Source organism: Silurus aristotelis (assembly GCF_946808225.1).
Source record: "Silurus aristotelis genome assembly, chromosome: 26".
Lineage (NCBI taxonomy): Eukaryota > Metazoa > Chordata > Actinopteri > Siluriformes > Siluridae > Silurus > Silurus aristotelis.
In genome coordinates, this window is record NC_139599.1 from 8,725,019 (window position 1) to 8,743,895 (window position 18,877).

At 37.0% G+C, this 18,877-nt stretch overlaps 1 protein-coding gene across 1 annotated transcript; it reads left to right on the plus strand.

Moving 5' to 3' along the window:
* The first annotated feature begins 34 nt into the window (after positions 1-34).
* On the plus strand, positions 35-18,527 carry zbtb44 (zinc finger and BTB domain containing 44). Its single transcript, XM_083531864.1, has 6 exons — positions 35-505; positions 6,548-7,634; positions 9,953-10,037; positions 10,749-10,900; positions 11,148-11,448; positions 15,761-18,527. The coding sequence occupies exons 2-6, from the start codon at positions 6,575-6,577 to the stop codon at positions 16,128-16,130; spliced, it is 1,968 nt and encodes a 655-aa protein (XP_083387990.1). The 5' UTR covers positions 35-505; positions 6,548-6,574; the 3' UTR covers positions 16,131-18,527.
* Positions 18,528-18,877: the final 350 nt, after the last annotated feature.

Below are 18,877 nucleotides of genomic sequence, written 5' to 3' on the forward strand. Positions count from 1 at the left end.
AGGACAGTCTTAATGTCCATTGTAAGAACATTTAGATCAATATATTTATTGACTAACAATTGAGATCAGGTATATTTAACGTGTTTCCACATCTTAGATAGAGTGTTTGGAACAGAAGATATCTGGAAGTCCGCCAGAGCCTTTTGGGCTCGTCAGTCAAAGTAGATATCCTGAGGGCTAGGCGAACGGCATGCTGGGATAGAAGATGTAAACATCAACTGGCCCAGGAAAGGAGCTGCAGCTCCGATACGGGAAGATTTTAATTCTCGGTACATTTTAAAGACTTTTCTCGGTACAAATCATAGCAGGTCGTTACGCCGTAGAGGAATGTAATGTCCTCCCTCCCCCTGAAAGAAACCAAAAGACCTCCTGTTGAAACCGCGGGACCAATGATCCCACTGCCGAGCTAGCTAGCCCGCGCTAATATGGATAGCTCACTGGTTAGCTTCACGCTCACGTAATTCTTTTCCCAAACCTACGTGGTTTCCTGATTTCTATTAAGAAGGTGAGTGTATTAGACTTTAATATATCCCATAAGTTACATGTCGTTGCCGGGCTATGAAAAGAGTTGGACTTTTGATGGTCGGCGTCACACAACGCTACTCACCTTAGCAGGCTAATGAGTTAGCCAGGCAGCTAGTGATATGATGTCTTTTTTTTTTATATAATTTTCACCATAACATTTCACTACAGACTTACCAGTCGCTTCGTGGACAGATGTTTCGTGATTGTACGTGGTTTTAGGGGGGGTTTTGTGGGGGGGTGGGCTAAAGTGCGTAAATGTAGTTTTGTTTGACAGCCTCGCCTCGAGCTAAAGGAACCCCGTGAGCTGAGAAGCTGCGAGAAATACTGAGCATTTGTAAAGCGCGCACGCGACCTGAGCTCGATGAAGCTCGCGCTTTTTCACTGGAGGCGAGTTTACAATTCAGGATCAGCGCGTAAACAAACAAAAAAAAGCGGCTCGTGCACAGAAGAGCCACGCCCCTTCAACTTTCCCTGAGCAGGCCTTCTTTCACAAGACCTCAGTGCACAAGTTAGGAACTTGGCAATGGACATACACGAAATCTCTGTGCCAGGTCTTAGAGACAGGAGGCCCCTGTCCAACCTCATGATAATTCAAGCCTTTTTAGTCCAGATTGCTAATAATTCGTCATATTTTGTCACACAGCCCTGGGAGGGATGACCTCAGCATCCTAAGATTGGATTTGTTGCGATTTTTGTCCTATCTTGTCATGCCAACGATTTGTCATGTTTTGTCAGAAGTGAATTGTATAAACAAAAACCTCTTGTATTGACAGATAGGACAGTTTGGTCCAAATTATTGTCCAAAATAGGACAATGATTTGTGACGTCTCTTTGGTCTTGAGCGTACACTAGGGAGAGGGATTTGTTGCAGTTGTTGTTTGCTTTTGGAAAATCAAACTATCTGTACCATAATTATATTTTTTATCGTATTAATTTATTGGTGTGCGCAAAGTGAATTGTGCATGCATAATCATCTTGTCTTGACAAATATAAGAGTTTGGTACAGCACCTGTTTCCCTCTGTATGTTTGCTTTCAGTTTATGATCTTTTTTTTTGCTTTATGCCACAGAGCTGTTAAAATGTTGTCTCTGATTAATTTGGGGATCTATTTTATAACACAGCAGCTATAACAGTGCTGCCAATAATTAAAAATCACAGGTGTAAATGCTGAGACTGTTGGCCATTGTCCAACCAAATGAAAATTGGTCCACAGTGCTAATGATTTGTCTTATTTTGTCACATCGTTCTGAGAGGGAATACCTCACTGTACCAAAGAGGGATTTGTTGCGATATTTGTTATATTTCGGAAAATAAACTATAGGTAACATTATATTTGTGGTCATATGACCAGAAAAATGCTTCCATCATAAACTATTTGTAGAAGAATTTAATTATTCAACTGTTAAAAGTTGACTCTGATTAATTAGATGATCAATTTTCTAATACAGCCGATTTAACAATGCTGGCATTGATTTAAATCACAGGTATAAATGCTGAGACTGTAGGTTTCTGTCCAACCACAAGAAAATTCAAACCTCTTAGTCCACACGACTAATGATTTGTCCTATTTTGCCACTCTGTTCTGAGAGTACCAAGAGTGATTTTTTGTGATTTTTGTTTGCTTTTAGAAAATCAAACTATAAGTACTATTTTATATTCTTGTTTGTAAAACCAAAAAAATGCATTGTCATTATCATTACATAATTTGTAGGAGCATGAATTTATTCTGTGCGAAATTTGTTGTGCATGCGCAAACATTCTTGTCTTGATAGATAGGATCAGTCAGATAACCAGATAGGACAGATAACATCTGTTCCCCTCTTAGTATGGTGAAATATTGAATTTGATTAGTTAAATGATAAATTCCTAAACGGCAGCTTTAACGGTGCTGGCATTAATTAAAATAGAAGGCATTCTTATACGTTATTGTTTAGTAACAGCCCATCGATGGGATTTTATATCACCGAAACAATATGTAATGTATGCGTAATTGTGACGGGCCATTCAGTTCACATGGCTACAGAAACCATCAATATTATAATAAAACAAAGTATAACAGTTTTGCATCGCAGAAAGGTAACTCATGCAGTGAGAATGAAAGCCATCACCAAGCAAGAATCCCAGTTAAAACAATTCATGTCTCTTTTCACTGCAGCCATGGCTGCACTGTATTGTCTCCAGCAGAATCAACAATATTAACCGAAAATGACGAAAAATACAGTCCACCCTGGGTTTTCTGTGCATTTTTGTGGTACCTTTTGAGTTCTCATAAAACATAAACCCTGTGGAATATTTGAAATTAAATCAAATTGTGTGTGTTTTTGTGGAAATTCTAAAGGAAAGAAGATGCAAAAGTTTAAATGATTCTTTGAAAAAGCTTAACACCTGTTTTAAACGGTTTTGATGTCTGTCTCATGAAAAAGTCCATCTTGAAAATGGCAGTGTAAGTAAATGTGCAACAAAATCATTTTTTTCTCCTCTTTTAGAATGAAGAAAACACATATTTTAGCTAGTGCAGTTTGCTACTGATGCTGTTTGCAAGCTCTGACTAATATGCTTTCTGACTATCTAATCAAAGGACATGAAAATGCTGATGTTATTGTATGCCTCTTAGATAGGCCTGGTGTATCTGCTTAACCAACAGGTTAATTGTGATGTATTGTTGATTCTAAAGGCATGTACTACTGGAAATACCGCAACCAAGAGAATAGCTATAAAATGACAAACTATTGGTAAAATTTTAATACATATTTATAAAAAATTATGCAAATATGTCAGTAAATCTGATAGTGTTTAGGCTAGCATTGAGGGCCTTGCTGACAGCCCACCACTGTAATGCATATATAAAACGTTGGTAATATGTAGAAATGTTCTGCAAGGAGTTGTATTCCGTCATTAGAGAGGTTTCTGGACAGATGTCGTTATGCTTTCTCAGTAACATGAGCTGCATTTTGTCTTTTGTTTTTAAGCGAGACCATGTATAGATGCTGTAATGCAGGTGATGTTTTTTAAAAAAAATTTTAACAATAGTAAATATAGTTATATTTACTATTGTTAAAAAAAATTTGAGTACAAAATTATAAACGCGACACTTGTTTTTGCCCCATTTTTCATGAGCTGAACTCAAAGATCTAAGACTTTTTCTATGTACACAAAAGGCCTATTTCTCTCAAATATTGTTCACAAATCTGTCTAAATCTGTGTTAGTGAGCATGTCTCCTTTGCTAAGTTAATCCATCCACCTCACAGGTGTGGTATATCAAGATGCTGATTAGACAGCATGATTATTGCACAGGTGTGCTTTAGGCTGGCCACAATAAAAGGCAACTCTAAAATGTGCAGTTTTATCACACAGCACAATGCCACAGATGTCGCAAGTTTTGAGGAAGCGTGCAATTGGCATGCTGACTGCTGGAATGTCCATCAGAGCTGTTGCCCGTAAATAAAATGTTCATTTAATTTTCATGGCCTCACAACCGCAGACCACATGTAACTACACCAGCCCAGGACTTCCACATCTAGCATCTTCACCTCCAAGATTGTCTGAGACCAGCCACCCGGACAGCGGCTGCAACAATCGGTTTGCATAACTATAGAATTTCTGCTTAAACTGTCAGAAACCGTCTCTGGGAAGCTCATCTGTATGGTCATCGTCCTTATCTGCGTATACGAGAGTGTGTTCCAGTTCCAACATTCCACAGGCCACAATCATCAACCTGATCAACTCTATGCAAAGGAGATGTGTTGCACTGCGTGAGGCAAATGGTGGTCACACCGGATACTGACCAGAAAACTGACCAGTCCAGACCCAGCAAAGGAGAAGTGCTCAGTAACACAGATTTGTGAACAATATTTGAGAGAAATAGGCCTTTTTTGTACGTAGAAAAAGTGTTAGTTCAGCTCATGAAAAATGGGGCCAAAAACAAAAGTGTTGCATTTATAATTTTGTTCAGTATATAAACAACAAATGTATGATGTCATTCATTAACAAATAAAAAAAAAATGTAATCTTTGGCAACTTGCTATGGTTTAAGAGGAATAAAAATGTCGAGGGCAATTTTATATTGGTAATAACACACACACTGCTGTAATAATAATGTCTACAATATTTGTGATGTGCAGCTTATAAGTGTTTGAGCTGGCATTTGGTATATGTATATACACACCATATACCATGTGTTTTTATTAAATGATCTTGGTTTAATATTATTATGAAATCTGTTTATGCTTTTACATAGATGACACAAAGCCCACTTTTATCACAACTCAGAACATTGCAGTTATTTCACAATGTATTGTTAGTCAACAACACACATCCATAGTATAAAATTCAGTAACAAATTGGGACAGAATATAAATAAAAACTGAATTGTCCTAATAGCAAAACCTTGTATATCTTTATTTAACTGTAGTGCAGTAATGCTTAAAAAATATCATTGACATTTTGTCCAATGTCAATCCATGCACATTTTCTTTCTGGTTGCCCTCAGAATTAATAATTATTTTGCCATTGAGGAATAGGCTACTGTCTTTCTGCACACAAATATTGAATCTCCAAGTTGTGCATTCCACAACACATACTCTTTGTAGAGGGTCCGTGTTTCCCTTTAGCATCATACAAATTCCAGTTTAGGAAGACTGAGTCATTGGGTTCAGTGGAATGTAAAACTCCCTCACTCTCCCCTCTTTCCTTCTCTCTCTCTCTCTTTCTCTCTGTTTCTGAACTCCAACATACTTGTTAGGACTAGATAGTAAGATGGCTCTCCAGACTTTTCAGCAATTTAGGCTTGTCAGATTTTCCAGCAATTCCCTTGCATGCATCAGTGTATATGAATGTAATTGTTCCACATTTGTTTGGATCATGTTATAATCTTGCTTTAAGGTATTAATAACTTATTGTTCCTTTTTCAATTTAAATGAATTTCAGTCACATTTCCCCTTAATATGAGTTTTCTTTGTAATTTATTTTTGTACCAGGCACACTAGAGACAAATGTGATGCTAAAAGCAAAAGGTATAAAGCAGCAGCACTCTGAAAAGGGTCTGGTTAAACATTTTGTGGCATAATAATTCAAAGCTCAAATGGAATTTTCATGGACATTGTAATCTTGTTGTTTACCATGTGCACAATTATTAGACAATTAGTATATTTTATCATTAGAATTTTATTGGTAAACAAGTAGAACTACTATGAGACCTCCATCCATACCAAATCTCAGTCTAGAGAATGGCCCAAAAGTTCTTAATAGGATTTAAGTGAGGTAAAGGAGGGGGCCAACTCATCATTCTGTCATCTTTAATGGCTATCCAAAAAACTTTCTGATTATTCTTGTACCACTGCCTGAACAAACTGTCTTCTATAAACTGGCAATATTGATGTTCAGGGAATTGATGCTCATTCAATTGAAAATTGATGTGAAGTCCATGAAAAATGGTCCATTTAGCTTAACATGAATGATACTACTAGTGCACAGTAGTACTCCTACTCTTACCTTGCCAATGTTTTCCTCGAACTGACCCATCGCTCCACCTATCTGGTCCATCTAGAGGCACTCCTAGTTCATCTAATTTCATTTTTATTAGTCACTTTGTACTTACAGTCCACATTAATTCTATTTAAGTTTTTCCCCCAATCAACTTTTTTCTCCATAACTTTTTTCAACCTTTTGAGTGTTCATAACAAAGAATTCGATTGTCTAGTGGTCATGGCTTAATTGTTATGCAATCCGCAAAGGCAGAGCAGCTCCCTAATAATTATACACACACCATATATTAATAAATGTAAGCAACACCCGTCCTCATCAATTTATTTAACTTTATTTTTAAATAATTATACCCAATTAGCATTCAGGTTTAAAGATAAATAAAAATCATAGCAATAATGATCACCTCATAATTATTATGCATGCAGAGTAAAGGGAAGAAAATTTCCATTGTTTTTTTTTTTCCACCACGAGTCGTTCACTGTTTCTTCCCATTAATATTGTAGCAGCTGTTCTAATAAATTTATTTCTGTCTTCAAGGAAATTCATCCTTTATCAGTGGTGAAGATGGGAGTGAAGACATTTACCCACAATTCATCCAGTCACAGTCAAGAGCTATTGGACAAGCTCAATGCGCTGCGCAGTGAGGGCCACTTCTGCGATGTTACTATTCGTGTTCAAGGACAGCTATTCTCTGCCCACAAGGTGGTGCTGGCTTGCTGCAGCGACTTCCTCAAAGCTAAGCTCTCAGGAAAGCCAAGCGACGACGAGGCCAGCACAGAGGACAATAAGGCAGTTTTGGACCTACACCATGTTACTGTAGCGGGCTTTGCTCCACTGCTGGAATACGCCTACACATCCACACTGTCTATCAGCACAGAGAACATAATTGATGTCCTGGCTGCTGCCAGCTACATGCAGATGTTTGCAGTGGCCAACACATGCTCTGAGTTCATGAAGTCCAGCATCTTATGGAACTCGTCCTCAGCTTCCAGCAACACCACAACTCTCCACCGGCCCCAGGAGGCTCCTGAAGGCACCACAACTTGCACTCTGACTCCACTGGATGCCCTTTCACCCTCACCGGTGTCTTCAGAATGCAGCGCACCTGAGCGGCCTGTCCCCATTTGCCGTGAGTCACGCCGCAAACGCAAAGGATTTGCCAGCCCACAACCAACTTCTTCCTCCTCACCGCAAGTCCCAAATCCTTCACCTTCATCATCTTCCTTCCCTGAGAGCTCTGCCCAGACCCTGGAACCCTCCCTTGCTTTTTCTTGGACTTATCCATTTGGTGTAGACCGTCGGTTCACCTCAGAAAAGGCCAAGCTTCCTGAAGGGTTGCTAGAGTCTAGTGGAGCATCTGGACAAGATGGGAGCAGTCGGGCATTGGTGGAGTACTTGTCTTGTGAGGGCCCTCGGGCAATGGGTGTGGGTGGCACAGCCGTGGCAGAGGAAGAAGAGGAGGATGTGCAAGTGAAAGTGGAGAGGCTAAGTGATGAAGAGGCACACGAGGAGGCATCACAGCCAGTCAGCGCCTCCCACAGCTCATTGACTGACCAGCAAACTGTGCCTGGCAGTGAGCACGCTCAGGAGGATCTGCTCATCAGCCCTCAGTCTTCATCCATTGGTAGGAAACTCTTATTGGCTCAGCCTCTTATTCTGCCATGTTTACAGCATTCCTAATTTGTATTTTCAAAACAAAAATTGGTCTGCAATGTTGCACACATTAAGATTTTAGATTATTGTTATAGGGATGTATATCCATTTGTCTGTTTGTTTTTGTAAGTTTGCAAACAAGAACCATTTTTGTGCAATGATGTCGTTTTTGTGATCGAAATTAATTTGTTCAGTTTTTTAAGAATAAGTCACCATTCAATAGTGACAACAATGAAATTAAGCAAATAGTAAAATAACAGGACACCAAGTTGAAATTGTAAATACTTGCAGGGTTGTCCCTTACTTAGGATTTACATAGTCGAATCAGAACCAGCAAGTCTTGCCTGTAGTCGACGCCTATTCGAATTGCGTGTGTGTGTCTGGGGGCCTGGACGATGACACCGGGTGTCGTGAAATGAATACTCATAACATTTTAAACATCACACAAGTATATAGAGGAAAATGTATAAAAATATTTTGAAATAGTAAACCTCAAATATAAATACAGTAAGGCCACACTGCAGACAGGATTTGCATTTCAGAATTCAAATTAAATCGGCTAAATTGCCTGTGCTAGCATGCTTTAAGTACAGCACAACTACAATGCACTGAAAAAAACAATTAAACATAAACAAATGTATGGATTTTTCCTGGGTTTTTCCCAGGTTTCACAAGCTTCAAGCCAAAAAACTGAACCCCATAAAATTAGACCAATGAAATTGCCGAACGGGTTCAGGTCACCCAATGAAACTCTTTATATTAAATCACGCTCCCACACCACATCATAAATATGGATGATGTTCCTCTGACGTTTGACCTGCCGCTCACTCGGACTGTCAACAGGAAATGCAAATCATTCGTCACGCTGAAAAAAACTGGGCATGAAAAAACGCACTTCACCTGTGTTCTCTGAGCTGCACGGCATCCGGAGAAAAGCTTCACCGATGTTGATTTTTAAACGCACGACGATGCCAAAAGAAAAACTCCCGAAAGAAATAGTTGTGAAAGGAAGGAGGAAGACCGTGAACAATGACTTTCTTGGTCGGCTACTGTTTAGATACAAGCGGTGTAACAGACACTGTCTTTCATTAAAGCCTGTGTAAAGTTCATTAGTTTCAGTGTAGACACCTGCGGCTTATAGACAGGTGCGGCTTATTTATGTTTAGGTATGTATCTTTTTTGTGTTTTCTCTATTTTTCAACAAGTAGGTCAGTAGCCTTCATATACACCTTTCCTACCATTAGGCTAAAAATTGTTTAAACATAACAGGATTATATGCTCTTACATCAAACTCATATTTGTTGCTAATTCATGATAATTAATGTGTAGATTATAAAAAATCTAAATATATATATATATATATATATATATATATATATATATATATATATATATATATATATATATATATATATAATTACATTAAAATGACTAATAATTGCAGTCCTAATTAATTGCAGAAATGTATTAATGGAAGAGAACTAGGTAGATTCAACTTCATTCAGGGTTTCCGCAAGGTCTTAAAAAGTCAGTAAAAGTCTAAAATCTAAAAATCACAGTTTTAGACCTTAAAAAGTCTTAAATTCACTGTTCTAGTTCTGTGTGTAATTTTCTCCATGTAATGCTACCTTTTAATGTGCATCAAAATGCTCCCTTTAGCATTTTAGAAGGTTTTTTGTTTGTTAGTTTACACACAGACAGATTGTATTCTTCAGCTATGGTGAAGTACAAGTTTAACGATACTTGGCCTGAAAAAAACCCATTTAAAATTAGGTTTTGGTTAAGGCAAGTTGCTAACAACGTATTTTTGTGTGTGTTTTTGATGTCATTGTATAGGTCTTAAATTTTATTCTTAAGGGTCTTAAAAGGGTCTTAAAAAATTATAAATTTGACTTGGTAAAACCTGCAGAAACATTGCACATTATATTCAACAGCGAAAGAATGTTTCCTAAATTGTCTTTAACATTCTCAAGTCACATATATAAAAGTATAATAGAAAATTTGCCCTCATATTTTCCTTGATGTTTGCCAAAACTGTGTTAATGATTTGCTCTCCAAACAAATATGCTCTCATGCACTAGTATCGTAACATCATAACATAACATTAACAACTATTAGTAGTAAATTATTAAAAAGTAAATCAAAAGAAAATATTTACATTTTATTTACCTAACCAAAAGCACAAACTTCAAATTTGTTGTTATTTTAAAAGCTTTATTGTTTCCCCATTTGTACTTATTTATTATACAATTCTAAGAAATGAAAACAAATGGCTCTATGAATTTATAGGCTCCATGGATGAGGGGGTGACAGAGGGCCTTCAGTCCATCCAGGGCACACCAAACACCACTGGCCACATGGAGGAGGACGAAAGGTACAGCTGTTTTTTCAAGATTGTATCAGTGTCTTACTTGTACAATTTTATATTAAAAAAAAAAACAATACCTTAAAAGAGGGATTTAATTTTTGGTCTCCATCTTGTACTTATATATAAGTGAAGGTGGCTTATGCTGTGCTGTCACGGCTATTAGATTTTGGCAAGATTTGTTGCCAGAGGACCAGAAGCTAGTTGGCTAACTTTCTGGAAAGTTCTTGGCTCTTGAATTTTGTAGAAAAACACTGGGAGAAAAGTGTTATGATGCAAAACAAAAGGGAGAGGAAAATAAGCATTGCTGTACATCTCTTAAAATGCACTTTTTATTTTTAATATGGTAACTTGATATGTCTAAAACCTCTCTGGGCTGCAATTTATGAAACTTTGGATTCTGTTACTGTTAACACGGCTGCTTTGCCAAGTTGCCAATTCAAAACTATTTGGCCATAACCCTTTAGTAATTACTAATATTATCTGCCTTGCACATGTTTTTAAATGTGGAAAAAAACACTTTAAGACGTTTTAGATGATCATGTAGCAAATTAAAGTATATTTTAAAGTATATAACAGTAATTACCTCATACACTAATACATTTCTAACGCAACTATACTTGTCTCTCTTGTTCTTATGTCTCCTCGTGTCTTTGGTGTCTTGTGTTTTCTTTCTTGTCTTTTGTCCGCTCCTTCCTTCTTTTCTCGAATGTACTGTAGGCTGGAAAATGTCCAGTACCCTTACCACCTGTACATCAGCCCTTCTACGCGGCCGGGACTCAATGGGCCTGAGCGGCCATTCCAGTGCCCCACATGTGGAGTTCGCTTTACTCGAATCCAGAACCTTAAGCAACACATGCTCATCCACTCTGGTGAGAGCAAGAGTTCAGCTCCCAGAATTAGCTTGGGTCTCTTTTGGCCACAATTCATTTAGGGTTATTTTAAATATATGTAACAAACATTTTGAATTTTTAATGTGCATTCTCTTTTGCTCACACTCATTGTAAGTATTCAGGAATTACTTCAGTGTATACATGCATAATGTGGTTAAACGCTCGGTAACTATTCAAAAATTAAACTTTGGACTTTGTTGTGACTGCTGACTCGTTTGTTTGGCAGGCATTAAGCCGTTCCAGTGCGACCGATGTGGGAAAAAGTTCACACGGGCCTACTCCCTAAAGATGCACCGTCTGAAGCATGAAGGTAAACGCTGTTTCCGGTGCCAGATCTGTAGCGCCACATTCACATCCTTCGGTGAATATAAGCACCACATGAGGGTGTCCCGCCACATCATCCGCAAGCCTCGGATTTACGAGTGCAAAACGTGCGGCGCCATGTTTACCAACTCCGGCAATTTAATCGTACACCTGAGGAGTCTGAACCATGAGGCATCAGAGCTAGCAAACTACTTCCAGACCAGGTGAGGAGGAGCCTGAACGTAATTAGAAATGTCTGTGCGAGCAGAAACACCAATGCAGGCTTAGCTAGTTATGAGGGTTTCAAATGATTAAGGCGTGACACATCATTAGTCTATAATAAGTGCATGTATCCCATGTACATGTGTATATATATTCCATATGTATGTGTGTGTGTGTGTATTATATATATATATATATATATTATATATACACACAGATAGATGCACAGTGATTATCTCGACTTTTAAAGTCCCAATATCAGAAGTGGAAAAGCAGCTTGTTCTTTTTCACTTTGCAGCTTTTAAAAATTTTGTGCTCTTTTATCAGAATTCTCTTTAACAAATCCACCATCCCTCACTGTTTATGATGAGTATAAGCGTTTCCCATAGGCTTCATGATTTCGCTTTTTAACTCTGTGACATGGCACACGTTTAAGCATTTATTTGATGTACATATTGCCTTTCGACAATCATAATATCTTATCCTTGTGTTGCGCGTATCCCAAAAGATTATGTATTTCTTTCAGTAAATAACAGTGTATGGGCTCTTCAGGCATAGTTATTTTCCCAGGATGCATTTGTAACACTGATATAATGAAACAGTTATGTGTTGTGTTTCCAGATGTTGGTTGTGAAAGGTTATTAAATATGGGCTTTATTAGGAAAGGATTCACTGTAAAGGGCAGCATTAGAGTAGGCTGGGAAACAGTACCATATTTGAAGGACTTGGATTTGACACTTAGTTACATACAAGGGTGTGAAAGAGAGAATGTACATGGACAACTATTGTAAACCAATTCTTGGGAGCTTAGTGGTGGCCTAAAAAAAGACCACTCATTAGAAACAGTATATTAATCCTGAACGAGCATCCTCATTAGATTCCTGGAAATGTTGAGTCTTCAGTTCTTAAACCACAAACATCCACTATTTCGTCACCCATTCCTCTCTCTCCATCATTCTCTCCCTGTCCAATCTGTGTGTATCCAGCACAAATAAACAATGTATGAGCCGAACAAGCCTGCGAGAATGAGGCAATAATTTGGCACTTTCTCAAGATATGAAGCAAAGGCGTCCAAAGAGAGAGCAATTGCTGACAGACAGGGTGTCTGCAATTTGTGTAGGGATGCACATTTCTCTATTGCAATAACAAGTACACTGTCTACCTTGTATCCAAACATTCTGCAGAAAGCAGGTATGATTCTGATTGAGACAGGAAGACAGTATAGAGGAAATTTGTTAATTGGTTTTATAAGTAATTTTGGGATAGCCGTTACAGAACGATGCGTTTTCCCTGCTAATTGTTACTTAAATGTTATATTCTTGTTTTTTGTTAATTGTTTGTAACTAGAGTCTACACAGAGGTTGTAGTTGATGTTTACACTATTTGTAATAAATGGATAAACCATTTATAGAACAAAAATACAGTGAGGAAAATAAGTATTTGAACAACATTATGTCTCTCACAGTGGACATGCACCTACGATGACAATTTCAGACCCCTCCATGATTTCTAAGTGGGAGAACTTGCAAAAATAGCAGGGTGTTCAAATACTTATTTTCCTCACTGTAAATGTTGTATGATACAAAAAACATAAACATAAAACATATTTAACAATACTAAACAGTCAGTATGAAGTGATGATATATTCAGTAGATTTCAAATTTCAAATATGCTATTGGCGCTTAAAGAAAATTGTGAACAAATGTGGAATCTGTGAGAACGGATAGGGGAACATTCGCAAACTTAGCCAGGTACCTACATTTCTTACTGTTCATGGGCAGCCGGGTGTAGATTTCAAAATAAAATGTTTCTGGTCTACTTTTGCCCACGAAAATCTGTGCATAAATTCTAAATATACTAAAAATGTATACTACATAACAGTTGTTCAGTCATTATTGCTTCTTTGTGGAATCATATTTGTGTTGTCCCATTTTATGGATCCAATCATCCCTTCGTTCATCTTTTTTTCTTTCTTTTTTTTTATCTATGTGTCCTCCATATGAAGTTCATAATACATTACTGTTAGTGCAAAATCCATTAAATATTATTATTTCTTAATTAAAGTTTAAAACAACTTGCATCGATTTTGTATTGTTTGCTTCTAAGAGTTGATTGGTCATAAGATACTGATTAACAAAAATTCAATGCAAAATGTTTATATTAATATATCTAGAGCTTTAAGTTCTATAGTAAAAACATTTCACAGGGACTTGGGTAAATGTGACTTTATATAAAAAAAGTTTTCTTTTACTCAGAAAAACTTAGATATTTATAAATGATCATTGATATGGTGCAGCTTTGCACACGGAGATGTTTAATTAAAATTACAAGCGCTTAATTCTCAAGTTTTCTGCCATGGGTCTTCAGGACAGATGGTCAATGAGCTTTTTGCTTTTGGATAAAATCCTTATGTGCTGTTCATTAATCAATTTCTGTTTCTGTCTAGACTTACTATTACAAACATGCATTGTCTGGTTATATTATCATTCAGTTCATCTAAACCAGTTTCATTGCTGTGTTCTCTAACCTACAGTCCGTACAACAAATTGTGAACGGCATGGCCAATTTAGTTCTTATCTCTATACAGTAAATACATTTGTATTTAAGAACAAAATAAGATCAGAATTTGAATGTTCGTTCGCTGCATCGCTTGTATTTAACACCTTCGAATATAGCTTTTTTTGGGTGAGCAAAAAAAAAGGAACAGATAGTTTTACAGTAACATTAACATTTATATTTGGTTATATACCTATACAGTACTGTGCAAAAGATCAATTGAAAAAATGGAAAGTAAATAAACAGAAGAGAAATCCAAATCAAATATAATTTGGTGTGGCCACCCTTTGCCTGCAAAATAGCATCAATTCTTCTACATACACTTGAATTATTAGGTACAGTTTTTATAGGAACTCAGGAGATATGAACGAACCACAGAGCTTCTATGAATGTAGGCTTTCTTAAATACTTCTGTCTCTTCATGTAATCCCAGAGAAACTCGCTGATGTTGAGTTTAGGATTTTGTGGGGGCTAAAACTATTACTTCCAGGACTCATTTTTATTCTCTATGCTGAAGATAGTTGTTAATAACATTGGCTGTATGTTTGGGGTCAGTCAGACACCTCACTGATGATATTGCATGATGGACTAGTATCTGCCTGTATGTCAGCATTGAGGACACCATTAATCCTGGCCAAATCTCTAACACCATTTGCAAAAATGCACCCCCCAAACTTTCAGGAAACCTCCACCATGCTTCACTGATGCCTGCAGATAATCATTGGTGTACCACTGACCAGCTATGCAGCAAGTTTTTCTTTTTTGTTTTTTTTTTACTGCAGCCAAATATTTCAGATTCAGATTTTCTGCACCCCATGTTTTCATGCATAGTTAAGTCGATTAGCCTTGTTTTAATGTCGGAGGTATTGCTTTGGTCGCAATTCTTCCAGGAAGACATCTGGCCAGACACCTCCATACAGAAACTAAGTGTACCTGGGGCCCACTGGTTTCCTCCAGTTCTTCATCTGATACCAAGGAGAAATAAGCATGATTTGTCTTTTATCTACTACATTTACATTTACATTCAAGTTTCCTTGGCAGACCACTGCATCTATGATCCTCACCATTGCAAATTTCTATGTGCTATGTGTAAAAAATCTTTACCAGCATATTTTGAAACCCCTGCTGCTTCAAATTCTTTGTCTGGGAGAGACCTTGCTAATGCAGGATAACTACCTTGTGTCTTGTTGCTGTGTTCAGTCTAGTCATATGTAGGTTATGTTTTAAACTACATGTGAAATTGAACATTAGCACCTGCTTGGTATAATTGGTTAATCATACACCTGACTCTGATCCTACAAAATATTTTACTTTTTACAAGTGTACAAAGTGTGCAAAAGTAAGACTTGAAAGGCAAAGGGTTTGATTTGGATTTCCATTCTATTCATTTACTTTGCATTATTTAATTGCTAAAAATAAATTAACGCTTCGTATTTTTGAGAGAATCTCACTTTACCTACTTTTTTTTGACAACTGCCTAAAACATTTGCACAGTATAACCCACAAAACAAAAAAGTTCCAACAAAATGTGCCATGTTTCAAGTTGTTTGACAGATCTAGCTGTCAATATCAGCAAATGAAAGCTGAAATTCTAATCTGCTGTTACATATTCATCACTGGAATTCAATCGCAACTAAAACAAATAAATTGCCCTTGTTGTCCTTTAAATTTTTTAATTTGATCTATAGTGTCATTTTCAGTATGATGCAGAAAATAGCATGTTTTTAGTATTTAACCTTTTGTGCTCTGTTCCCACAGTGAGTTCCTCCTCCCAGACTACTTGAGCCACATGCAGGAGGAAGAGGAGGAGAACCTGGCCCATTTTGAGATGACCGAACAAGCCTTCGACGTCACTGCCACCTCTTCCTCCTCTTCTTCCTCAGTGCAAACACCCGTCATCTCACAGGTCTCCTCAACCATGAACTACGACTCTCGACCCTCTGCCTCCATGGCCCAGAATTCACCAGGCTCCAGAACAGGCCATGGGAATGAGGAGGGAACAGCAGGGGAGGAAGCAAAAAATTCCATAGCTGTCACCTCCTTACCAGACTCGGAGAAAGACGAAAGGGAGAAAGAGGGCGAGGGACATAACCAAAAGAAAGCACTTGTGTCGATTACAATCGAATAAGAAGCATTCCATTGAATTCTTTTGGAATTTCTTTTTTTTTTTTAAGATCTTGTGGCCTGTATCAGTATAATGCAAAAGAAATAAAGTGAACACTGGACTCTGCGTGAAAAATGCAAGTTGGAATCCTTATTCTAGTTGACTTTTTAAATGCTTCATATGTAATCGTGAGCAGTTCTTTATTGGAATGTTATTCTTTTCGTTTGCTTTGTAAAGGAAAACAAGATTATATGTTGTGATTGTTTTAAAAAAGTTGTTTATTCTGAAATTCAGACATTGTAAACTTGAAATGTTTAGACATTGTTTTTAACTGTTCTGTAATTGTTTTTTCTCCCTTGAAGCTTTATCAGTTAAATGATGACCCTCTATGAGGCCATATGTTGTCAAAGGAATTTGTGAATGAGTTAAAGCTGTGAGATGATTATGCCTTCGCCTTATTCAGTCAGGCTGGATCATGCTGGACAGAGAGTGGGAACGTTTTTCCTCTAAAATGACCTTTCATTTGTTTTTCTTTTTCCCCGTCTCTTATACCTTTGAAGCAATTTGTTTAGTCTTATAAAGCAGAGCGCCTTAATTGTAGCACACTGCTCTTCCTGGCCTGCAACCTAAACTATTGAGGCGAACAAGCTGAAACGTGAAAGACTGTGTGTGCTACTACTTTTTCATTCTTCTGCAGCAGAAGTCGTCCAGTATGATGTGCCATGTAGCCTAATTAGGTAAAATAAGCTTAGACTCAATTCAAAGGATGTTTTATTAATGTCTCTTTGTCCAAAAGAGTAAACTTATCAGACTTTATTGTGATGTTAAGTAGACTGTTTGAGCATTGCATTTGGGGTAAAGAAGTTAACAATCACACACCACCACCACCAAGCATTCAGTTTATTTTCTACTGTATGTCACGCTGCTAGATTTTAAGAGCTGTGCCTCATATGTAGAAATCATTAGTTTAAGAATTTCTATTAAGAATTTCAATATATTTAAGGTGGTTAAAAAATGAGAGATGATTTCTTTCTTCAGTGACTATAAATCTTTTCTTAATTTTGCTGATTAGTGCAAAACTGTTTCTCCACAACAGCATACAAATAGGTACCTAATATGTTTAAGGTAAAATGTGTGAAATATGTCATGACAAAATGGTGAAACCTCTACGGAGCCCTTGCTCAAGTTGGTCATTAGCAAAAAGTCTTTTTTTCTTTCCCCCTTCATATTTGACATTGCACAAGGCAATCATTTGGCCAAAAGCTGCTCCATTCCAATGTGATGTTCTCAATAAACCAGTTGTTTGGTATGCATTGTGCAATATCCAGTTCTTAGATGACACCCGTGTTTCCAAATATGGCTAAAGAATGTGATTATTATTATTTAATTTTATATATATCTATATATATCACAGATGTTTAGCAGGAGGACACGACTTAGCACATTTTCAAGAAATTGTATTTCTTTCAAGGACTTTAGAAGCCTGTTGAACATTATTTCTGCAGTGCAGTTAATTAACAAGAAATGAATCAAGAAAACAGAATATCACTATATAGGATGTGGTGTCTGATGGCGTCATTTCATCTTCCGAATCAGTATACCAATGAATACATTTAGTGAAATCTTGCTTCCTCTATCTCACCAGGACTTTTGTGGTAGCTTGAAGCACCCGTGTCTTTAGTCTGAGTGTTTATAGTGATGCATTTTTCCACTACACAGTATTGCCTTTTGTATTCTTTCTGTGGTATCTGCATGTTGTCCCGGTCTAAATGAAATAAGAGGAAAATTAATATAGCATGGGTTGATTTTATTTGTTGGATGTTTTGGATGTGCGTGGAACTACACTTTTTATGTACAATATTCAAACTTCTGTGTCTAAAATGTTTCAACAGAGAGAAAACTTGGTGTTTTGATGGTCATGATACTATTTCTGATCCTGCGATATAATACGAGTCACCTTAAAGTAAAATTTTGTACATTTCTTATAGCAACGTGAGTATGAATTGTTATTTGACTTGAGCCTTGTAGTGTCTGCTTTTGTGACAATGTCTTAATGGTATTTACTCAAACATTTATGGGGTTTTTTTTGTTTGTTTTTCCGTATCTTGTGCCTTGGATATTAAATCTGTAGTATATTTTAATGGCTAAAAACATACATTGATATGAATTCATACCATTTTGTAGACAGAATGCCGGTAGACTTATGATGTAGCTAGTGATTGAAAAAAAAAAAATATTTTTGAAGTGCTATACTATTGGTTTAATATGTGTGCTTGTGTTTATTTTGATAATGACAAATGTATCTTTATTGTTTTGTACCTTTTTGGTGGTCCTTATGCCAAGACAGATTTGCTGAATGATGTTTTGTAAAGTCAGCAAGTTGCAAATGAAATTAAATGGTTACAACCTAGCACTCCAAAATATGGATTTGTCTCTGTTGTTTGTAAATTTAGATTTTTTTTATGCAGGGAGTAATACATCAGGTGTACTCAACACTTACTATATAAGAATTCTATATAAGAAAAAAAAAGCACTATATAAGAATTATTTTTGACAAATTGTATTACCAGGAATTATCTACTTATTTAAACAGATTTTCCATACAATGTTATAGTCAGTGATTCTGATGCAGCTAGATTAAAATTGCTCATGATTCTGATTAGAATTAGATGGGTGTCCTGCATGTTTACAGAGGCCGGGTGCCACTTGCAGAGGCCGGGTGCTCATTTTGAACCCTTGGCAGATATTATATTGAATGTTGGCAAAAAAGG

What these genes read in the sequence shown, in the direction of transcription:
- zbtb44 (XM_083531864.1), top strand. Translation starts at nt 6,575, where the DNA reads ATGGGAGTGAAGACATTTACCCACAATTCATCCAGTCACAGTCAAGAG. An exon ending in CCCTCAGTCTTCATCCATTG is followed by an intron (nt 7,635 to 9,952) that starts GTAGGAAACTCT and finishes ATGAATTTATAG; the next exon opens with GCTCCATGGATGAGGGGGTG. An exon ending in ACACATGCTCATCCACTCTG is followed by an intron (nt 10,901 to 11,147) that starts GTGAGAGCAAGA and finishes TTTGTTTGGCAG; the next exon opens with GCATTAAGCCGTTCCAGTGC.